The sequence below is a fragment of the Hordeum vulgare genome, chromosome 5H (assembly GCF_904849725.1).
Source record: "Hordeum vulgare subsp. vulgare chromosome 5H, MorexV3_pseudomolecules_assembly, whole genome shotgun sequence".
In the NCBI taxonomy this organism is placed as follows: Eukaryota; Viridiplantae; Streptophyta; class Magnoliopsida; order Poales; family Poaceae; genus Hordeum; species Hordeum vulgare.
Window position 1 is genome coordinate 65,341,348 of NC_058522.1, and position 24,295 is coordinate 65,365,642.

General features: G+C 40.9%; 1 protein-coding gene across 1 annotated transcript; it reads left to right on the forward strand.

Annotated features, from left to right (window-relative positions):
- The first annotated feature begins 450 nt into the window (after positions 1-450).
- On the forward strand, positions 451-14,123 carry LOC123395132 (kinesin-like protein KIN-12F). Its single transcript, XM_045090067.1, has 37 exons — positions 451-1,050; positions 1,528-1,683; positions 1,764-1,847; positions 1,922-2,041; positions 2,150-2,263; positions 2,353-2,445; positions 2,544-2,704; positions 2,788-2,862; positions 2,961-3,048; positions 3,140-3,198; positions 3,294-3,357; positions 3,446-3,511; positions 3,590-3,769; positions 3,867-3,971; positions 4,063-4,298; positions 4,372-4,441; positions 4,520-4,585; positions 4,669-4,722; positions 4,831-4,910; positions 4,991-5,066; positions 5,203-7,398; positions 7,550-7,888; positions 8,414-10,774; positions 10,906-11,013; positions 11,099-11,259; positions 11,442-11,529; positions 11,657-11,731; positions 11,819-12,052; positions 12,132-12,230; positions 12,454-12,525; positions 12,604-12,662; positions 12,746-12,857; positions 12,960-13,070; positions 13,162-13,332; positions 13,414-13,479; positions 13,583-13,702; positions 13,798-14,123. Exons 1-37 carry the CDS (start codon positions 451-453, stop codon positions 13,927-13,929), a joined length of 9,051 nt encoding a protein of 3,016 aa, XP_044946002.1. The 3' UTR covers positions 13,930-14,123.
- The last annotated feature ends 10,172 nt before the right edge of the window (positions 14,124-24,295 follow it).

Genomic DNA, 24,295 nt, shown 5'->3' on the forward strand with positions numbered 1-24,295 from the left:
CCTTCCTTCCCCCTCTAGCCTGCGTGTGCGAGAAGAGAGAGGGGGTCTAGAACCTTCTAGAACGGCGAACACTAGGCCCAGCTCGCCGCGCAGCCCTAGGTAGGTAGGTCCGGTCGGCGACACGATCCGCGACCTGCGCCGGGGCGACGTCGCTTGTTTCGAGTTTTTTTCCTTCTGCAATCTCCCCAGGTTTCGAAATCTCCCGCCCGCGGCGGGCGGCCCTGGATCTCCCCCGCGGAAGAGGGTTCTAGGGGCTGCGGCGGCGGCGTCGCCTCACACCATTCGCCGCCTCGCGGCGCTCCTCGCCACCGCCGCCGCCACGTCCGCGTCCGCCGCCTCCGGGCTCAGGTGCGTCCAGCTTCTCCGGGAAAGGCTTCGGCCCCAGCTCGTTCGGGCTTTCTTTTCTTTCTGCTACGGGGGTTTGAGCCAGGCCCGTGGCGTTTGCGCAGAATGATGCGGGATCTCGACGCCGCCCGCCGCACCCCGGCCAGGGCCTCCGCCTCGGAGGCCGGCAACGACGAGAACGCGCCGGGCGACGGCTCGGACGCCGCGGCCGCAGCGCTCCTCGGTGCCGCGGAGTCCCGCCCCCCTCTCCTCGTCATCCAGCCGCAGGTGTCGGGGCTGAAGCGGAAGCCGGAGTCGCCGGCGCCCACGCCCTCCAAGCTCCCGTTCCGGACCCCCGAGAAGGCCGCCGCGCGGAGCCGGTTCGGCTGGGCCCCGCCCCGCGCCGAGGAGCTGCCGCCGCGGATGGGCGCGACCACCATGACCACCCCCCGTGCGCATCGCGGTAAGGCCGTGCCGGCGGCTTCCTCCGAGGGCGGGTCCACGCACAGCACGCCCACGAAGAGCGTGTCGAAGCCGGCTTACAGTGTGGGGCCGAGGCCGGTGACGAGCGGTGGCGCCCGGGGCCCAGGATCGGGCTTGGGGTGCTCAATGGCCGTCAGGGGTGCGCCCGCGTCGTTTGGGCCGGCGACGGTGGTGAGTTCTGTGGAGGTGCCCCAGTTCGAACTGCGGGAAGATCCCTCCTTCTGGATGGACAACAACGTGCAGGTATGCACTCTGATTTTTGTTGTTCCCTAGTGACACCATTTATTCGTTGCTTGGTAATATGTATACATTGTGTCTACTCATCATTTAGCTCAAGTAGTACATTTGTGGCTAGTGATTGATAACTACAGAATTTCATTTGGTAGTCTGAGTCCCAACGTATGAACGGGGAAAAAGGAACTACCTTTTTGCTAGTTTTCTTCCGACTTAGGTATAGTAGAACTTGAATTTTTCCTCAGTTAACAGTTATGTACTAGATGACCGCAAGAGAAGTTTGTTGAGTTGTTTCTCTTTTGTTTCTTCCCTTTTGCGCTTTCTTGGACGATTATCCGTTCACATTTAAAACAAGGCATGGATGCATGTGAGCTTTAAATTGTGAATCAGTACATGTGTTGGAGAGTCAGCCTCACCATCCACATGATTCCAAATACAGAAAAACGTCACCCTACACCTTATTTACATTCATTCTTTATTCTCCAGGTTGTTATCCGTGTCCGCCCTCTAAATAACTCGGAGAAAACTCTGCATGGTTATAATCGGTGTTTGAAACAAGAAAGTGCCCAGACTATCACATGGATTGGTCAGCCAGAAACCCGTTTCACCTTTGACCATGTTGCTTGTGAAGGAGTGAACCAGGTCAGCTTGAGAACGATTTGATTTCATTCTTTGATTCTATTTCTCAGATTGTGGTTAACGGATGAATTTGAAATTGGCAGGAAGTACTTTTCCGTGTTGCTGGCTTGCCAATGGTTGAGAACTGTATGGCTGGATACAACAGCTGCGTCTTTGCATATGGGCAGGTAGTTCGCAATGTCTTTGTTTTATTTGTTGACCATGAGGATTTCATGCTCTTAAACCTTTTAACTGATTGCAGACTGGAAGTGGAAAGACGTACACGATGCTTGGTGAAATTAGTGATCTAGAAGTGAGGCCTAGTCCAGAACGTGGAATGACACCACGTATTTTCGAGTTCCTGTTTGCGAGAATTAGAGCGGTAACAGACTCCTCATGCATAACATATTCATTAGTGTCTACTGCATGAGCAAGTATCTCATCATGCTGCGAATGTTGAACCTGTTATGTGTGCAACCCAAAACTGTAGGAGGAAGAGAGCAGGAGGGATGAAAAGCTCAAGTACAACTGCAAGTGTTCTTTTCTTGAGATTTACAATGAACAAATTACAGATCTTCTTGACCCTTCGTCCACAAATCTTGCAGTACGCTTTCACGCTATTGTTAAAGGGAATACCTAATTAGTGCAACACTATTTTTTGTGATTTTGCTAAACATGAAACCTAATGTGCAGCTTCGGGAAGATACAAGGAATGGAGTATACGTAGAAAATCTGACTGAACTTGAAGTTGGCTGTGTCAATGATATCATAAAACTTTTGATGCAGGTAATATAGTTATTATTGATTTATTTTTTCTTGTGAATGTCTCATGGCATACTGCCAATGAATTTGAGCTAATCGGTTTTTTCTGAAACCTATTTCAGGGTTCTATGAATAGGAAAGTGGCTGCTACAAATATGAACCGTGAGAGTAGCCGCTCCCATAGCGTGTTCACATGTATTATTGAGAGTACATGGGAGAAAGATGCTACAACTAACTTTCGGTTTGCAAGACTGAACCTAGTTGACCTTGCTGGGTCAGAAAGGTAGGCAGACAATATACTCTCTTGTGTCACAGTTTATTGTGCTAAGTGAACTATCAGTTCCTTAATATATCTACCTGAAACAGGCAGAGAACATCTGGTGCTGAAGGTGAGCGGCTGAAGGAAGCTGCTAATATTAACAAATCGTTATCAACACTGGGGTTCGTATCTAACACTCAAAACTTTTAGTTGAATAATTATTTCAACATGGTGTTGCTATTACTCATCCAAGTGTCCTTAACTGAATTGTGAATTGCAGTCTTGTGATAATGAGTCTAGTTGATCTCACAAATGGGAAGCAAAGGCATGTTCCTTATAGAGACTCAAGATTAACGTTTCTTCTCCAGGTAGCAATCTTGAGATAACATATTATTGTGTTCATTATTGTTGCTTTCCCTTGTGTCCGAGTAATTATTCTACTCCCACTTTCACATATAGGATTCACTTGGTGGAAACTCCAAGACCATGATCATCGCAAATGTCAGCTCTTCATTGTGGTAATGAATTTTGGATTTAAACCCGACCTAACTTTGATAGAGCTTGAGATGCATTTTGGTATCCTCTTACTTTTTTTGCGTGTGTGTTTAAATAGTTCTGGCAATGAAACACTCAGTACCCTCAAGTTTGCTCAGCGTGCAAGGCTCATTCAAAACAATGTAATTATCTGCCCTTTAAGTCAATTTTCATTTCCAAAATATCTTCGGTGACTAGCCATTTGCAATTCTCACCTCTTAAAATTTGAAGGCTGTTGTGAATGAGGACGCTTCAGGAGATGTTCTAGCTCTGCAGCATCAAATTCGTCTTCTAAAGGTAATGTCTGCAGAATTTGAATCCCACTTCCAGTTCAATATAACATCACCCTAAACTAAAAGAAGGTCCTTGTTTCAGGAGGAGCTAGCTGTCCTCAAGCGCCAACATGTTACTAGATCTTTACCATTCAGTACTGATATTTGCGGAAGAACTGGAGGTCATGGTGATGATGGTAGTGATCAGATGAGTGTGGATGAGGAAAATGTCAGTGCCCAAGGCATAAAGTCTTTGGAAGATTTAAGAATTTCAAATAAGCAGGTAACCTGCCTTTGTCTGGATTTCCTTAAATTCTCTCTGTGCGTGCGCTTCTATGTCTCTCTGTGTGAAAATTGCTGATAAATAAATTACCTTGCAGATGAAATCACTGGAAGAAACACTAGCAGGAGCTTTGAGAAGAGAATCAATGGCAGAATCCACTATAAAGCAACTTCAAGCTGAAATTGAGCAGTTGAACCGATTGGTAAACTTTTAGCAACAGCAAACAAGTGTTGTAAAACCTATCTATACATTTCTTAAGGGGACATTCTGTAATGATTCTCGGTATATCTTAGGTTTCTCAAAGAGAGGAGGATACAAGGTGCGCTAAGATGACGTTGAAATTTCGAGAAGATAAGATTAACCGGATGGAGGCTCTTGTTCATAACAATTTGCCAGCAGAATCATATCTACTTGAAGACAACAAAACTTTGTCACGAGAAATAGAGTTGCTTCGTGCAAAAGTGGACAAAAATCCAGAAGTAACCCGTTTTGCACTAGAAAATATCCGTTTATCAAACCAACTCAAGAGGTATATATATTCTATACCAGCATGCACCCATATTTGTTGTACTGTACTAAAACGTTTTATTATGTACCTGTAGGTATCAGCAGTTCTGTAACGAAGGGGAGAGGGAGGTTCTGTTGGATGAAGTTTCCAACATTCGAAATCAGGTTTATATTAACCTTCATTTTGTAATTCTTATGAGTGCTGTAGCAGGTTTCTTTAATTAGCATTCCTTGTGCTGACAGGTCGCGCAAATGCTTGAGGGCAGGGTGTTGACTGAGCAGCAAAATAAACTTTCAGCTAATTTTGAGGTTTAGTACCTGAGTAGCTTTTCTCCCTACATGGATTTTTCCAACAAATCAGCTCATACTTCCATCCTTATTTATATGTTCAGGACGCAGAACATCACTCTAATCTACCAAGTGAGCCTGAAACTTTGCCTAAGGAGGTACCCATCCCCCTCTAGATAATAATTTCATCCTTTTCTTATGGTTATGTTGCTTGAAACTGCAATGGCCAAGCACACCATGTGTTAATGGTCTCAATCCCTTTTCAGTTGACAAGAGCCTGTCAAGAATTGGAAACCTGCAGGAGTGAGCTACAAGGTTGCTTGGAATCAAATGAAAAACTAACTAGGTAATTGTACAGTCAATAAGTGCTAGCATGCGTTTTCCATGCTGCAATTTCTTTTTTTGAGCAACTAAATTGCTTCACAGGGAAATAGCTGATCTACAAAAAGAATTGAGTACCATCAAAATGACAAAGAGGGAGGAATGCCATAATGTATTTGAGGTATGAACAATAGCTTCTCTGATGTATCTGATCTATGCTCTCATCATATTCTACAGAAATCATGCTATCCATTATGCTTATTGAGAAAATGAGAAAAACTGACATTATGTTTTTTCATTCTATATGGGCACACTAGTATGGTTCTAATGCACGTGCAAAAGTGGAAGATTGTTCTGATGAGGCTTTCATGGCCAACACAGACGATATATTAAACCTGCAGCTGGAGTTGGACATACTTAAAACAATTCTTGCAGAAGAGAGGACAGTTCGTGGAGAGGTAGAGGAAAAAACTACTACCTTAAGTGATGAGCTGAAAGCAGCAAATTTACGTATCCTTCAAGCTTGCAAGCAGAGTGATGCCATAGAAAGTGAACTGAACGATGCAAGATCTGTTATTGAAGCTCTTGAGTCGCAGCAGATTTTGTTGATAAATGAACTAGATGAATTGAGAAAGAATAATCAGAAAAGCTTCGAGATTCTAAAAAAGAGGGGCAGAGAAATCTCAAGATTAAATACTGAGATTGACAACCACCGTAGACAGGGCCTGGTGGCTAGCGGAGAGCCCAAAACACAACTTTTGAAGTGTATTGAAAATGAAGATTCACCTCTGCAGAGAAAGCTGAAAAGGATGCAAGCTTCACTTGAGAAGGCAAATGACTTAAATACAAGGTACCAAAGAGATCAGGCGTCTGATAGTTCTGCTGAGCAAGAAATGGATGAAGTCCGTAGACAGGTTGAAGTTGAAACTACTGAGGTGATTATGTGCTTGCAAGAAGAGCTTATGTCGCTCCAACAACAGTTAGATGCTAGTAACAAAAATGAGTTGTTGGCCAAACAAAGCCTAGATGAGCTTCAACTCGAAAGGAAAGAGTTGAATGACAGGCTATTTGAGGTGATGAAAGAGAATGAAAGCCTTTCTGAACTAACTAAGGAAAAAGAGAAGAAAATTCATCTTTTGACCAATGACCAGGAGAACTTACAAGAAGATCTCATATCGCTCCAACAACAGTTGGATGCTAGTAACAAAAAAGAGTTGTTGGCCAAACAAAGCTTAGACGAGCTCCAACTGGAAAGGAAACAGTTGAATGATAGGCTACTTGAGGTGATGGAAGAAAATGAAAGATTTACTGAACTAATTGAGGGAAAAGAAGAGAAAATCCAGCTGTTGACCAATGACAAGGAGAGCGTACATGAAGAGCTTTCATCTCTCCAACAACAGCTAGATGCTAGTAACAAATACGAGTTATTGGCCAAACAAAGCCTAGATGAGCTTCAACTGGAAAAGAAAGAATTGAATGACAGGCTACTTGAGGCGATGAAAGAGAATGGAAGCTTTTCTCAACTATTTGAGGAAAAAGAAAAGAAAATTCAGCATTTGACCAATGACTGGGAGAACTTACAAGAAGAGTTTCTATCGCTCCAACAACAGTTAGATGCTAGTAACAAGAATGAGTTGTTGGCTAAACAAAGCTTAGATGAGCTTCAACTGGAAAGGAAACAGTTGAATGATAGGCTACTTGAGGTGATGAAAGAGAACGAAGGCTTTTCTGCACTAACTGAGGAAAAAGAAAAGGAAATTCAGCTCCTGACCCGTGACTGGGACAGATTAGCTGCTGACATTGGAAGCTTTCTCGTTGAGGGAAATGCTTCTCTTGATGAAGCTTCTGGCCAGGTAGCTTTTATTTCGGAGTCCTTTCCTCAAAGAAGATGGGTTGAGGATCAAGTCCAGAAGATGTGTCAGGGTATATCTGACAGAGAGAAGTTACTCGAAGAGCTCCAAAGCCGGCTGAAAGAGGCAGATGGTATAAAATGCGACTTGGACCTGAAGTTAAGGTCCTTAAGAGGAGCAATGGAGGCAATAAATGAGATGCATCAACAGGAAAGGAATGACCAAGAAAAAGCTGTTGCCCTTTTAAGGTCGCAGGTGTCTGAACAAGGACAAGTGAACCAGCAGCAACTTGAACAATTTCACAGAGTAGAGCTTTTGTTGGATGAATCCATTGGGACATTTGTGCAGAAGGAGGTTCTTGAACAAAACTATGTATCATCACTGAGGGGGATGGAAGAAGAGATTCATCAGCTCAAGACTCAATTAGACCAGTCAAAGACACATATAGCTCATTCATTGAGTCAAACCAAGGACAAGGAGCAGACATTTGAGAAGCTAAAAAATGAAGAAAATACCATTCTGTTAAGAATGTTATCAGATGTTCTGAAGGCAAAGGGTATTATACATGAGTTTGATGTTGGATTCAATACATTGGAGTCATGCTTTTCTGTGGACCCTGAAGAAGTTGTTTGTCAAAATTCAGACCTGAATTTGGAGGATCGGGTAAGATAATGCTCTTGTTATTTGGTATCAAGGTGAACCAAACAATCTACTATTTATGTCAGTAAGTTCCTACCGTTAATTGATATGTATCTGTTAAGAGTGTCGGTATTAACAAATTCATGGCATGACCTTGTTTTACTCCATGCTTTAGGCTGAACTTAAAACATTTGGAGCCCTTGAAGCTGGAGAGCAGTGCAATGCTGACGCCCTTTGCCAACTCAGTAAGGAGATGGAGTCTGCAGTTTATAAATTGCAGACGCTGCAGTCTCAGATGGCCAAGCTTCTGCAAGAAAAGGAAAACATGAAAGAATGCCTTCTCCAGAGTCGAAGAACTGTTCAAGATCTGAATTCTGAGGTCCTTCAACTGAAGTCACAGATGATTGATCAACAGGCGCGCTATGAAGCTAGAGTGGAAGAACTGGAAATAAAGATTCAGGGAAAGGACAATGACGTTGCAACATCACTTGTTTCATGGCATAAAGAGATAGAGGTAACACTTATAAATGCCCAACATCCTTAAAGGCCATTAGGCATCCATTGAAAATCATTTTCTGTAAATCTTTTGTTGGTTTTCGGAAAAACAGATTAGGCTTCAATAGGGTTTGTAAAATAAAATGAGCATCGACAGTAGACTTGTTTCTACCTCGCCCAGAAATAAATAATGCAGTAGGCTTGTTTATCTTTGCAGTAAAAGAAGGTCTTACCCAAAATGTACATGCAGGGGTGTGGTATTAATTTGCAAGAAGTAGTAGTTAGGTGGATTCTGTTTAAGAAATTGCAAAAGCTTTGCATCTCAATGCATCAATAGATTGAAAAATCTTTTACCCAGTGATGAAATGTGGATTATGCGAAGGTGCACCTGCTTGATTCAATGCAGCACTATACTTCTGCCCTGCAATGCCACGATGAATTTTGTTATTTAATTTTTATGTAGAAGCAGCTGTTTGTAGTTACATTTGATTTCTCGACTTGGTCAACCTTGATCCCTTGTTTTCAACTGTGATCATTCTTTCAGGCACTTGAATCTGAGCTCTCAGAGACCAAAGTTCTTGCACAGCAGAAATCATTTGAGGCTTTTACTCTTATAGCCAAGTTTCATGATGCGCAGGCAACTATAGCTGATGCAGACTCTACAGTTAAGGCACTGGTGGAAGCGAATGAAAATGCAAAACTCCTAGCAGAGAAGTACAAACAAAAGGAAGCTTCTTATATCGTTGAAAAGAATGACTTGCTAAATGAGGTCAGTAGTTTGAAGATGATGCTGGATGTGAAAGGACAAAATTACCTGGATATGGAAAAGAAACTCGAATCAAGCTTGCTTGAAGCAAATGAGGTAGCTCTTGAACTGGAAGATGGCATCAGATGTCTGAAGAATTTGCTATCGGAGAACCTTGAGTTTGTTTCTTCAGATGTTAAATGGATGAAGTCAAAACTTCGTCAGTTCACAGAGTTAGCAAGAACTTGGTTGGAAGAGAACTGGTTAGAGATAATTGGAAAAGATTGTGCCGTGTCTGTGTTGCACCTCTGCCATATGGGGATTTTGTTGGAGAGAATTACTGGGCTACATGCAGAAAATGGTTTCCTTCAGCGTGGGATCTGTGAATCTAATTCTTTGATATCTATGCTGAGACAGCACAATGATAAAGCAAAAAATGAACTGGAGATGTGCAGTGTTCTCAAAGGAAAATTACTGCTTGACATCAACCACAGTTTTGGTCGTGTTGCAAAGAAGGAACAAGAAGCAACTGAACTGAGCTCAAGACTGGATTCTTTTGGGAAGAAAGTTCTGCATTTGCAAGCACAAGAAGAAGCAATGTTGGCACGCTCAGATTCCATTTATAACGAGCTATCTGCGTTGACTAAAGAGATTGATGCTACCAACAGGAGTTCTTTGGCAGCTGAAACCAAAGAAAAGGAAGAGCTGCACAACCAATTGGATGAGGCTTTGTTTCTCAACGGAATGTTGAAGGACACAATGCTTGAGGTTCTGAGTCTGTCTGAAGTGAACAGTGTTATACCTGCAGAGGATATGAAAGGGTGCAATGAATTTGAGTTGTGCAGTTGGTTTGTAAACTACCATCATGATTCGATCATGATCAATGCAATTGCAAGTGATATTGAATTTATTGTTTTGGCTTCAGAAGTGGAGCAAGAAAAAATACAACTGCAAACACAAAATCTTATGTTTACCGAAGTACTTGAAGGATTGAAGACAGAAGCAACTCTGTGGAAAGTTGACCAGGATTTGGGTAATCTTGCAATTTACTCTTTACATGAGGAGAACAGTAATACAAGGATTGATTTGGAGAACCTAAAGCGGAACAAGGATGAAGTTATGGAAAGCCTGCTTGCAACGCGTGAGGAAAATTCAAAACTTCGACATGTAGTTGATTCCTTGGAGTCCAACATCAAATCCCTGCAAACAGATCTAGATGGGAAAGTCAAAGCTCTGATGGAGTTGCAATGCTCCCATGCAGCCTTATGTAAAGAGCTTGAGTCGAAAGCTGAGGTCATTGAACTAGGAATTTCAAGAGAAAATGTTTTGAGGTCCGAGAATGATTTACTGAAACATGAAAAGTTGGATATTCTGTGCAAGGACCGGAGGATGCTTCATTTGGTTTCTAATATTGATATGGAGAAGTTATCGTACTCCTTCCAAGCATATTTGGATCAAATTAACACAGAAGTGGAAAAACACATTGATGAGCAATTGACCACAGTGATGAAGTTCTCCAATGACTTAAACTTGGTTCAATTGTCTGTTGAGGAGTTGAGCACCCATAATTCCTTTTTACAGTCTGAACTAGCAAGGAAAGATGAATTGGCAAAGGGCTTATCATTTGATCTTAGCCTATTACAGGAGTCAGCGTCGGTTGCAAAAGATCAAGCAGATCAACTTATTGAGTTGACTGAAGCAATTACCTCATTACAACATGAGGTTGCTTCTAAATCACATGATCTTGATAATCTTGTTTCTGGAAGCCAACTACTAGAAGCTCAAGTCATGAAGAGTAATGAAAAGATTTTGGTGCTAGAGGAGCAGCTAGCAAGTACAGTTGGTGAACGAAATGCAGTTTCTATGGAAAACACTGAGTTGAGATCTCAGCTCAATCATATTGAACAGATCGGTTACTCTATGAAAGAGGAGTTAGCCCATAGAAGTAATGCCACTGAAAGAATGGAAGAAGAGTTGATTGAGCTGAGAAATTTACTTGATGAAAGGAACATCTTCCTTCAACATTTGCAAGATAACTTCTCCAAGCTCTCGGATGAGAAGCAATACTGTGACTCTCAGGTGCTTCTCTTGAGAGAGAAGCTGGAGATGGCTCAGGCAGTGGCAGAAGAAAGTGAAGCAATTGCTACGGAGGCCCGACAGGTTCAGCTACCTACTTGATTATTGTTTTTCTCTCTTAATATTACTTGCGTTATTCTTCTTGTGTAACCTACTTGATTATTGTTTTTCTCTCTTAATATTACTTGTGTAACCCTTTTGTTGTACTTCTACAGATAGCAGATGAAAGGAAGACATATGCTGAAGAGAAGGATGAAGAAGTCAAGCTATTGGAGAGGTCAATTGAGGAGCTCGAGAGTACCATATTTGCTCTGGAGAACCAGGTGAGCTGTCTACTTCTATTTCAGTATTGATTCTTACTTACTGCAGTAACTTCTTGTGACAATAGCAATGGTTATTTCTCTTAAGGTGGGCAACATCAAGGATGAAGCGGAACGACAGAGAACACAGAGAGAAGAATTAGAAGTGGAGCTGCAGAGAGTCAGGCACCAAATGTCATCTGTACCATCATCTGGGAAAGTAAAGAGCTTTGGGGAAGATGGAATGGTTGATTCATCTGATTCACTCAGGTTGCATGATAACTATTTTTTACCAGTTACAATTTTTGCAGTTGTTAGTTCATTTGTTAGGTGTTTGCACCTGCTGTCTTGTTTTACATTTGTTTCCCTGTTTTTTTTTCTTGATGAAAAACAGAGCACCTGCCATGGTTCTCGAAAAAAAAGATAACACTTGGCTTAACTTTCTCCTGCAGTCACTCAAGAGAGATACATACCGAGCTACTAAGTGCTCTGGAGAGTATCAAAATACTTCAAAAGGAGGTTGCTGAAAAGGAATCAGAGGTAATAATATATTCTCTAACCATTTTAGAAATACTTTAGTTGTTCAAACTTCAGACTATGGTGGTCTGCTATCATCCAGGTTATCCAAATATTGACGGGTTTGCTATGTGCTCTCTTATTCTTATAGATTGCTCAATGCAAGTCGCACATATCGGAGTTAAACTTACATGCTGAGGCAGCAGCTCGTGAATATAAGCAGAAGGTAAGCAATCTCATTTGTCTGATTTAGTTTCATGAAGTGAAGTTAACCACAATTTTCAAGGATGCTAATGAAAAATGATCTGGTTAGTTCATGGAGCTAGAGGCTATGGCACATCAGGTTAATACTGACAATCCATCAACAAATGCTTGCTCCATGAGACCGGAGAAGATTAGCTCGAAACCTCGAGGTTCAGGCTCCCCATTTAAATGTATTGGATTGGGCTTTGTACAACAAGTGAATTCTGAGAAAGACGAAGATCTTAGTGCTGCAAAACAACGTATTGTGGAACTCGAGGGCATAGCAGCTAGTCGACAAAGGGAGGTGAGATTTCTCTAAAAAAACACTTTATTCTGTCGACTCTGTTTTGTAGTTTTACTAACTTATCTTTTTTTCTATGTAGATATTCATGTTGAATGCGAAATTAGCTACAACAGAAAGTATGACACACGATGTGATTCGTGATATGTTGGGGGTTAAGATGAACATGACAACTTGGGCGGTAGGAACGCATATTCTCTTAGTTCTAAACATATACTCCCTCCATCCCAAAATTCTTGTCTTAGATTTGTCTAGATATGAATGTATCTAAGTCACGTTTTAGTATTTTGATACATCCATTTCTAGACAAACCTAAGACAAGAATTTTGGGACGGAGGGAGTTTATTTCAATGTATGCATCTAAACCACTTATGTTTTGTAAACATGTTCCTATGGTATTGTAGACACTAGTTGACAAACAGCAAAAGATAAGCACAAAAGAGTCAGTTGCTTATCAAACTGAAGAATCTAAAGAGGTAACTACCACAGTACCTAAAATTTTCATGCAACTTGTCTTATCTCTTGAACTGTGTTTAAAACTAAGTATTTATCAGTCCAATGAGCTAATGAAGTTGAAGCAGCAGCTTGATGAATTCATTGAAGAGAGACATAGGTAGATACTTTTCCATCTACTATGACTTCCTTATGATCTCAATAATAGGTTATATGACATACATGTCAATGTTCTTGCAACAGTTGGATTGATGAAATAAACCAAAGACAATCAGAACTTGGAGCTGCCCGTATAACTGTAGAACAATTACGGCAAAAAGAACATTTTATGGTAGCTGAAGTTGACTTGCTGAAGGTATGGCAATTAAGGTTTCCACTAGAAACGAAAATACATATTTCTTTCTCTGTTGCTATGGTAGATGTTTGCTTGTTATATTAATAGTCTGATACATTGTAGGCTGAGAATGCAAACTACAAAACGATCATTTTTAATCTTGAAGATGAAGTAAAGAAGCTTACCAGAAAACAGAATCTCCAGCTGCGAATTAATCACCATGTCAAAACTAAGGTATCCAGTACTTCTAAAGCTTGTTTGGTATTTCTGAACATTGGTGTTTCAGTGTCTGATCATCTTCCGTGCATTTTTTACTTCTCGATAGGAAGAGAATGTCCTTCTGAAAAAGCATAATGAAGAACTAAGTGCAAAGCTGCAGCAGCTAGGGGCCGTTGTTACCCGCACAAAAGAAAAGCTTGCCCGCTACATGGTCTCGGATGGAAAAGATCCACATGAGCAGATTGAAGAGGAAGAGCTTTTGAGGAAGAAATTAGAGGTGGGTTTACTTTGTTTCCATCTGTCAAGAATTATGGTGTGTACAAGGACACTGATATTCTGCTTGTTTACATGTTAACAGGAAAGTGAACAAGATAGAAGCAAACTGGCAGAAAATCTATCGAGTCTGTGTACCAGTGTTCTAAAGGTATGGATATTTCTGCTAAGAGGCAAAGCAGCGTCCTCACGTGGTTGATGTGAGCTTGCCACATTACATGACCAAACATGAACCTTACTTACTGTTGCTACAGGCAGCTGGAGTTAGAAACCATGAGTCTGAAGCGAGTCTTGTGAAAGCAATGGAAGCCCTAAATCAACTCCAGTGCTGCATTTCATCCTTGGAGAGCGAGGTTGAAGATCTTCGAATAAAGGTAAGTAATGTGCGATGGGGCGAAAACCATTTTCATAGCGACCTAACTAAAAATATCCTTTTATTTACTGACAAAGAAAACATCACCTCCTGCAGTGCAAACTGCTGCGTGAGAAAGCTCGACTAACCAGTCTTCGGAGTGACTCGTCCTCTGCGAGCTCGGGCGCGAACGGGAGCTCCAGATCGCCAAGCGTGTGCAGATCTCCGAGCATTTCGTCTTTCCGATGAGGCGGCACAAGTGTACATAATACGTAGTTTGTTACTGGTTAGTCATCAGCTAACACCTATCGGTAGGTCTCGTACGCATCTCCTAGTACAGTTGAAGGGAAGATGGGAATCTAGCAATCTCCATTGCTGATGTTTGTATCTGTTAATCTGCAGCTGAACGATGTACATTCTATTAATGAAATCCATTGCAACCATCCTTTATGTGTCATATCGTCTGTGACTGTGAGCTTATATTTTGTCTGTTTGGCTCTATGCTGCTGCGGGCAAGGGTCTTTTGCTTGTGTCGCTTGATCAACATTGCGATAAGGTGGCGCGTGTGCACACGTACATACATTTTGGATTTTGGAGCTCCCTAAGTTTGGAGCTCTCACGGTTGATTGAGGTGCATAATTTTGGATTTTTTGCTTGTGATTTTAACTGGGCCGTCCGTGGGATGGGTCCCTTTGGTCAGGGCATAATTATTCAAGCCCATTGCTAGGGATCATCTGGATGATGTTCAGATAATTTCAGCCGCCCAGCCTGCCGTGCGATCCAGCCCAGAGAGCAACTACTTAGCAAGCACTCCCTCACAAACATTTCAGCGATCATTTTCACCCGCCGTCACTTGACGCGTTTTCGGTCGTCGCGCTCTGAGCGTTCCTTTCGAATTTTGTTATTTTTCTATTTTTTCGCACACGTTTTCGTCTTTTTTTTTCCTTTTTTTGTGTTCCGTTTTTTCACCGGACTTTCGTAACTTTTGGACGGAAAAAAAATTCAATTTTCTTTTACGAAAAAACCGTGTTTTCTGTTTTTTAAGTGAAGAAACATGTTTTCTGTTTTTTTGCGAAAGGCACGGTCGTGCCTCTCGGAAAGGAAAAAAACGCGTTTTCTGTGTTTTTTTGTGAGAGACACAGTTTTGCTTCTGCGAAAGGCCCGTGTCTTTCGGAAAGAAAAAACGCGTTTTCTGTCTACCTTGTTGCGTTCTATTTGCTATCACTCTTATTTGCATCTGTCAATCTATCCTTACTTTACCCAAGAGGGATTGACAACCCCTTTACGCGTTGGGTTGCAAGGATTTGATATTTGTGTGCAGGTGCCGCTTATGTAGTCTTGTGGATCTTCCTACTGGATTGATATCTTGGTTTCTTAACTGAGGGAAATACTTGCCGTCACTGTGTTACATCACCCTTTAAGCCGAGTCACAAGATATTGGGCGCCGTTGTCGGGGAAGATCAAGTGCAATTACATTATTTGTCATTTGCCTCTCCGTGCAATTATATTATTTACCATTTACCTATCGTTTTCCTCTCCCCCACTTCACAAAAAAATGCCTTCTTATTTGCCATCTTTCCCTTGCCGTTTTCTTACGGGATCTCTTGTTTGCTTGCGTTCTTATTTGTGTAGTCACGATGACCTAAGAGAACACTAAGTTGTGTGATTTTTTCCAATACCAATAACAATGATTTTATTAGCACTCCTATTGCCCCTCCCGCCATTAGTGCCGAGTCTTATGATATTAATGCCGCTTTGTTGAATCTTAATATTAAAGAGCAATTTTCTGGTAATCCTAATGAGGATGCCGCGTCCCATCTAAACACTTTCGTAGAATTGTGTGATATACAAAAAAAAGATGTGGACACTGATACTGTCAAGCTAAAATTATTTCCGTTCTCTTTGCGTGGTCGTGCTAAAATCTGGTTTTCATCTTTGCCATGAAATAGTATTGATTCTTGGAATAAGTGCAAAGATGCTTTTATCACAAAGTATTTTCCTTCCATGAAAATTATTTCTCTTAGAAATCAGATTATGAATTTTAAACAACTTGAGCATGAGCATGTTGCCCAATCTTGGGAAAGGATGAAATTGATGATAAGAAACTGCCCAACTCATGGTTTGAATTTGTGGATGATCATACAATTTTTATGCGGGATTGAATTTTGTTTCTAGAAATCTTTTAGATTCCGCTACTGGTGGTACTTTTATGGAAATTACTTTGGGTGATGCTACTAAATTGCTTGATAATATTATGTCTAATTATTCACAATGGCATACTGAAAGGGCTCTTATTAGTAAAAAGGTCAACTCTATTGAAGAAATTGATGCTTTGAGTGAAAAAGCATGCTCCTATTGATCCTAATGATGTGCCTTTGTCTACTTTGATTGAGAAAAATAATGATTCTGTAGATGTGAATTTTCTCTCATGAAATAATTTTAATAACAATAATGCCTATAGGAACAATTTAATACTAGGTCGTATCCTGGAAGTTCTTGAAATAGTTATGGTAATTCCTATGGTAATTCTCATAATAATAATGCTAGGATACCCTCTGATCTCGAGAGTAATATTAAGGAACTTATCAATGCTCAAAAGGCTTTTAATACCACGATAGAAGAAAAGTTGAATAAAATTGATGATATGTCTAGAAGCATTGATAGAATTCCGCATGATGTAGAAAATCTTAAGAATATTTTTTTCCTAAGGTTGATATTAATGAATCAATTAAAGCTTTATATGTTTTCATAGATGAAAGACATTTTTTAGAAAGAGCGTCTCCCGATTGCTTTCATAAAAATGATGAAGAGATTAAAATGATTGGTGTTTCCTCTATTGATTCCCTCTTTAATAATGTTAAAATTAATGATGAGGGAACTGAAGAAGTGTCAACTGTAGCTAGAGGTTTCCATGATTTGGGGGGTGAAAATCTTATTGAAAAAATTGATAAAAGTGGGATTGAAGAGGTAAAAACTTTAGCTAGCGATGCACCCACTATTTCGGATTGCAAAAACTTTAATTTTGATAGATGCTCCTTGATTGAGTATATTTCTATGTTGCAATCTATGATAAATTCACCCAATGCCTATGAACAAAATAATGCTTTTACTAAACATATTTCGGAAGCAGTGATTAAAACTTTGGAACAAAAGTTGGAGATAGAGATTTCAATTCCTAGAAAATTACAAGATGAATGGGAACCCACCATTAAGATCAAAATCAAGAATTTTGAGTGCTATTCTTTATGTTATTTGGGTGCTAGTGTTTCCACAATTCCGAAATCTCTTTGTGATGTGCTTGATCTTACCGATATTGAAGAGTGTTCTCTCAATTTGCACTTGGCGGATTCTACTATTAAAAAACCCGTGGGAAGAGTTAATGATGTTCTTATTCTTGCAAATAGGTATTATGTGTCCATATATTTTATTGTTCTTGATATTGAGTGCAATCCGTCTTGTCTAATAATTCTTGGTAGACCGTTCTTGCGTACTATAGGAGCTGTGCTTGATATGAAAGAAGATAATATTAAATTTCAATTTCCACTATGAAAGGGCATGGAACACTTCCCTAGAACTAAAACGAAATTACCATATGAATCAATCATGAGGGAAACCTATGGATCAATCGCTAAGGATGACATCTCGTGAGGACATCAATACCATTATTACACCCACAACCCCAACTGCTATACATCCTGGACCAGTTACTAGAGCTCGCGCACGCCTATTGAATTACCAGGTACTTCCGTTTCTTGGAAATCCTTCGAATATTCATGAAAATATGATGCTGCCTAAGTTAGATATTTTTGTTGTACTTATGAGTGAAGGACCTAGCATGGACAAGAAGGATATTTGTTGGAGCGGGATCAAGCATGGAGAAGAAGGTGCACGCGCGATAAAGAACAATGGAGATTTCACTGGTGATTTTTGCACTTTGAAGCCATCATAAGAAGAGCATGAAGGCTTGGATGAAATACTAAGACGCCACTTAATAATTTTTGTCCATAGGCTATTATAGGTGTTGCACCACCTTATTTTTGGACCAGGCCCATGTAATTTCTAAATACCATATCATAGACTATTTTTGGAGTCTGTATGTGTGGGGAAACTGAGTTAGGGTCGGTTTCGGACCCCTCCTCCAAGGGGTCACGAAATTCCTCCTCTATTCCCCCATATATACAACCCTTAGGGCGCCATTAGACTTGGGTTTTGTTTAGATTACAAGTTCTCCATAGCTGCAACTTCGCGTTCTTCGTTTGTGTTCCACGACCAGACAAAGGCGTCAAAGAACCCCACTTTCATCAATAAAGCTTTCCTTTTATATTCGCAATATCTAGATTGCAATCTTAGTTTCTTGCTTGTTCTTCGTTTGCATGCAGGAAACAAACCTTGATGGTCAGGTTGATCGTGCTTCGGCTTGGTCAATAACCTTTTAGAGTTGGTTTAGCGATTGCTAAGGCACGACGTCCTCACACGTTCGTAGTCGGATCGCCAAAGTCTACTCCACCAAAAATGATAACCACCATCTCATCGAAAGACAGGAACAACTTTGCCTCTATCAATTGGTATCAGATTTCTAGGTTGCTCGGAGAGATTTTATCAATTTTTCGTAGTTAGATCATCATATCCAAACCAATATGAGCCTTTGCATAATCTTTTCAGTATTTTGCTTTGTTGAATTTGCGGTTACATCGTCGTGTCGAGTGGCCGGTCTTAGTGTCTAGTCTTTTAGAGTTTCGAGTTCTGTTCACAAGTTGTCATGCCGCCACCGCGCCATCTTTCATCGCTGCCATATACCACCACCATGCTACCATCATCATTCCTGTCATATACCACCACCACGCCACCATCATCCTTGCTGCCATATATCACCACCACATATCCACCACCAATCCTAGTCCGAGTCCTTTATGTATTAGGTTAATTTCGAGACCCTCTTGTTTTCGCGTTTCCATACATGAGTAGTTTCGGGAAAAAAAGTCTGGCACGCTTTTCAGATCATTTTTAGGCCAAAATTTCGGAGGGTGAATTTTTTCCCTATCCTTTTGTTAGCCTTTTTAGAGAGTTTTGAGACACTCGCCACCATAGTAATTTTTGTCGTAATTTTTGGTCGCCGCAGCCCCGAATTGCTCTAGAAAAACAATTGTCAACAATTTTTTTGTGCCTATCCTGTTTTTAGTCCTTCGGAAGAGTTTTGAGACACTCGCCATTATAGTGATTTTCTGAAAAAAGAGCGCACAAAAAAGCGCAAAAAAAAGAAAAAAAAAGAAAATCAGACTGGCTCTTCCTTTGATTACGTGTACCGTCGTGATTTTGTTGGTGTTCTAGGTCGCGCCTCTAGTACGGTCTAGCCTAGGACCAGCACGGTATCGTCGTTGAGCGTACTTTCAACTTTGCATCTCTGAACTGATTATTGCTGACCCTTTTTGCTACCAGATTATAAGCCTTCCCAGTTCCACATACATATACATCGTGTGTTTCACACCACGTGGAAATCGCTCTATCCAAGCTTTGAGAGTTTTGGCTACACCGGTTGCCGATCACCACCTGCTGCTGGGTAAGAACTGGTAAGAATTTGAGATTTTCTTAACAGATTTGTGACACACCACCACCACCACCACCACCACTTCCTAGTAGTTTGTAGGTTCATATTCTTCTGTGTTCCTATTGCTGCTAACCATGCCAGGATCACAAGACGACGAGATCGAGTTGGAGAGCCTGACCAACCGGGAGATCCATGGTAAATTTCAGCAAATGATGGCTGACCAGGTACAAGATTTCATGACCACCCTTGGAGAGGCCATGGAGAATCTAGACGGTTTGGAGAAGACATTCGGCACCAAGATGGACGCCAAGTTTAATGAGGTGCTTGCCCGTCTACCACCACGAGCTACAGCTTCCGTCCGTCTCCAACAACAACAACAACAAGGCCCGAATTTTGTTGGACGAGCATGACGTGTGCCTTCCGACCAAGTTCAGAATTCTCGTGTTGTTGCTCCTGCTACTACTACCGAGGTTTCTGTGGCTGAGCAGAATGAGGATTATGATGGTGATTACGATGATGAGGGAGAGGTTGCTCCAAATCATCACCAATGATGACACCACCACCACAAGCCACATGTCGTCCACATGGATACAATCGCAATGGTAGGGCTGCACAGCTACCTCACGTACTGGATCATGACCATCTCCCTAAACTTAAATTGAATAATCCTACATTTGATGGCTGATATGTTCCTGATATATATCTTACTTGGGAGTTAGAAACAGAGCAACATTTTACATGCTTACAATTTCCTGAGGATAGACGTGTTGCTGCCGCTGTTTGTTCGTTCACTAGTTTTGCTTGTGTTTGGTGGTCTGAACATTATCGAATACATCATGCTAATATTCCAACTACTTGGGCTGTTTTGAAAACTGCTATGCGTACTCGTTGGGTTTCACCATATTATCAACGTGAATTACTTTAAAAATTGTAGCGCCCAAGACAAGGAAAAAATTATGTAGAAGAATATTATCAGGAATTACAAACTGGCATGATTAGATGTGGTATTGTTGAGGACAATGAAGCTATGCTTGCACGTTTTATGGGTGGATTAAATAGAGATATTCAGAATATTCTAGAGTATAAGGATTATAACACTATCACTCGTTTATTCCATCTTGCTTGCAAAGATGAACGTGAAGTGCAGGATCGACATGCATTAGCGAGAACTAACTTTTCTACAGGTCGCACTTCCTCATGGATGCCAAGAACCTCATCTACTTCCACACGTCCTCCTGCATCAGCACCACCTACTTCAACCACCAACTCCAATAGAGATACCAGGAAACAGGCCCTACCCTACCCTCCACCAAGAGCACACCTTTCAGTCCAGCACAGAGCTCTTCTTCATCCATGTCATCCACAGGGCAAATACATGAGGTTGCCTGCAGTCGTTGCAAGGGTGGAGGTCATTATGCAAGAGAGTGCCCATCCAAGTGTGTGATGATTATTACCGAGGATGGTGGATATGACTTCACTAGTGATTATGACGGGGAGACTGTGGCTCTTATTGCAAGTGAAGAACAGGGTGTACATGATACTGAACAAGAGACACAATACATGGCTTCTCATTACGCTGATAGGTATGAATGCTTAGTTGCTCAACGTGTTTTAAGTGTGCAGGTAACACAAGCTAAGAAAAATCAGAGGCACAACTTGTTCCACAAAGGGAGTTGTGAAGGAACATTCTGTTCGCGTAATCATTGATGGAGGGAGTTGCAACAACTTAGCTAGCATGGAGATGGTGCAGAAGCTGTCTCTCACCACCAGACCACATCCTCATCCTTATTACATCCAGTGGTTCAACGAGAGTGGCAAGGTTAAGGTAACACGTACTGTTCGTGTGCATTTTATCATTGCTACATATTCTGATTTTGTTGATTGTGATGTGGTACCCATGCAAGCATGCTCCATTTTACTTGGTAGACCATCGCAATTTGATAAAAATTCCGTACACCATGGTAGGAAAAATCAGTATACTCTTGTTCATAAGGATCAAAATATAACTTTGCTTCCTATGTCTCCTGGACATATTATGAAAGATGACATTGCTAGAGCTAGTAAAACAAAACATGACCTACATAAGAGTGAAAATCAGATTGTAGCAAAGGAATTTGAGCAACACAATAAGCCTACTATACCCTCATCTAGTGTTGCATCTGAAATAAAACTGAAGAGTGGTTGTTTACTTGCCACTAAATCTAATATTACTAATTTGGATGTTACTACATCCGTTTGCTATGCTTTCGTATGCAAAGAGGTATTATTTTTATTCGAGGACATGCCTCCTTCTTTGCCTCCTGCTGTCATTAACCTTTTATAGGAGTTCACTGACATCTTTCCACAAGATGTGCCTCCAGGATTACCACCTATTAGAGGGATTGAGCATCAGATTGACTTAATTCCCGGTGCATCGCTACCCAACCGTGCACCATACCGCACCAATCTAGAGGAGACGAGGGAGATTATGCGTCAAGTACAAGAGCTGCTCGACAAAGGTTATATACGCGAATCTCTTAGTCCTTGTGTTGTTTCTATTATTCTAGTGCCAAAAAAGGATGGTACATCGCGTATGTGTGTTGATTGTAGAGGCATTAAAAATATTACTCTTCGTTATCGTCATCCTATTCCTAGGCTAGATGATATGCTTGACGAATTAAGTGTCTCTACAATTTTCTCCAAAGTTGATTTGCGTAGTGGATACCATCAAATTCGCATGAAATTGGGAGATGAATGGAAAACAACATTTAAAACTAAGTTTGGATTATATGAGTTGTTAGTTATGCATGTTGGGTTAACTAATGCACCTAGCACTTTCATGAGATTAATGTATGAGGTTTTACGTGCTTTCATTGGACGATTTGTGGTAGTCTACTTTGATGATATACTGATTTATTGTAGATCTTTGGAGGAACACTTGGATCATTTGCGTGCTGTTTTTATTGCTTTATGTGATGCACGTTTGTTCGGTAACCTTGGGAAGCGCACCTTTTGCACCGATCGAGTATCTTTTCTTGGCTATGTTGTTACCCCATAGGGAATTGAAGTTGATAAAGCCAAGATTGAAGCTATTGAGAGTTAGCCACAGTCCAAAACGGTCATAAAAGTGAGTAGTTTACTTGGACACGTCAGGTTTTATAGGCGTTTTGTGAGAGATTTCAGCACCATTGTTGCACCTCTCAATGAACTTACAAAGGTGGATGCGCCTTATGTTTGGGGTACCGCACAGGAAGAAGCCTTCACGATTTTGAAAGATAAGTTAACACATGCTCCTTTACTCCAACTTCCTGATTTTAATAAGACTTTCGAGCTTGAATGTGATGCTAGTGGAATTGGATTAGGAGGTGTGTTATTACAAGATGGTAAACCTGATGCATACTTTTCTGAAAAATTGAGTGGGCCTAGTCTTGTTCGGACTTTGGAAACATGGCAACATTATTTATGGCCCAAAGAATTTGTCATACATTTTGATCATGAATCATTGAAACATATTAAAAGTCAAGCAAAACTGAACCATAGACATGCTAAATGGGTTGAATTCATTAAGACTTTCCCATACGTCATTAAACACAAGATGGGTAAAGAAAATGTTATTGCAGATGCATTGTCTCGTCATTATATTATGCTTTCACAACTTGACTTCAAAATATCTGGTTTGGAGACCATCAAAGATTAGTATGTGCATGATGCTGATTTCAAAGATGTGTTGGAGAATTGTAAAGAAGGGGAGCATGGAAGAAGTTCATCATTAATGATGGATTTGTGTTTCGTGCTAACAAGCTATGCATTCCAGCTAGCTCTATTCGTCTTTTCTTGTTACAGGAGGCGCATGGAGGAGGATTGATGGGACACTTTGGCGTAAAGAAGATAGATGACGTACTTGCTACACATTTCTTTTGGCCAAAGATGGGATGGGATGTCGAGCATTTTGTTGCTCGCTGTACGACATGTCAAAAAGCTAAGTCACGACTCAATCCTCATGGTTTATATATGCCTTTGCATGTACCTAGTGTTCCTTGGGTGGATATATCTATGGATTTTGTTTTAGGTTTACCTCGAACAAAGAAGGGGAGGGATAGCATACTTGTTGTCATGGACAGATTTTCAAGAATGGTATACTTTATACCATGTCATAAAAGTGATGATGCTGCTAATGTGGCTAATTTGTTCTTTCGTGAAATTATTCGCTTGCATGGTGTGTCAAATACGATTGTTTCATATCGTGATGCTAAATTTCTTAGCCACTTTTGGAGATGTTTATGGGCTAAGTTGGGGACAAAACTGCTTTTTAGTACTACATGTCACCCCCAAACTGATGGACAAACTGAAGTATTCAATGGATCATTGTCTGCTATGCTTAGGACTGTTTTGAAGAAAAACCTGAAAACGTGGGAAGAATGCTGGCCCCATATTGAATTTTCTTATAATCCTTTGGTGCATTCTACAACTAAGATGAGCCCTTTTGAAGTTGTGTATGGTTTCTTACCTCGTGCACTATTGATTTGTTACCTCTTCCATCTTCGGAGAAGGTTAATTTTGATGCTAAAGAACGTGCTGATTTGATATTAAAGATGCATGAGTTAACTAAGGAAAACATTGAGCGTATGAATGCTAAATATAAACTTGTTGAATATAAGGGTAGAAAACATGTTGTCTTTGCACCTGGAGATCTTGTTTGGTTGCATTTGCGTAAGGATAGGTTTCCTGATTTGTGCAAGTCAAAGCTAATGCCACATGCGGATAGTCCTTTCAAGGTGTTAGAGAAAATAAATGATACTACATATAGACTTGAGGTGCTTGCAGATTTTGGGGTTAGTCCCACTTTTAACATTGCAGATTTGAAGCCATATTTGGGTGAGGAAGATGAGCTTCCATCGAGGACGACTTAAGTTCAAGAAGGGGAGGATGATGACGACATCAACACTGTTATTACACCCACAACCCCAACTGCTATACATATTAGACCAATTACTAGAGCTCGTGCACGCCAACTGAATTACCAGGTACTTCCGTTTCTTGGAAATCCTTCGAATGTTCATGAACATATGATGCTGCCTAAGATAGATACTT

Excerpts from the sequence above, each read along its gene's own strand:
- LOC123395132 (XM_045090067.1), top strand. The coding sequence starts at position 451 with ATGATGCGGGATCTCGACGCCGCCCGCCGCACCCCGGCCAGGGCCTCC. Across the intron at positions 3,972-4,062 it reads TTGAGCAGTTGAACCGATTG|GTTTCTCAAAGAGAGGAGGA; the intron begins GTAAACTTTTAG and ends GGTATATCTTAG. Across the intron at positions 4,723-4,830 it reads CTGAAACTTTGCCTAAGGAG|TTGACAAGAGCCTGTCAAGA; the intron begins GTACCCATCCCC and ends ATCCCTTTTCAG.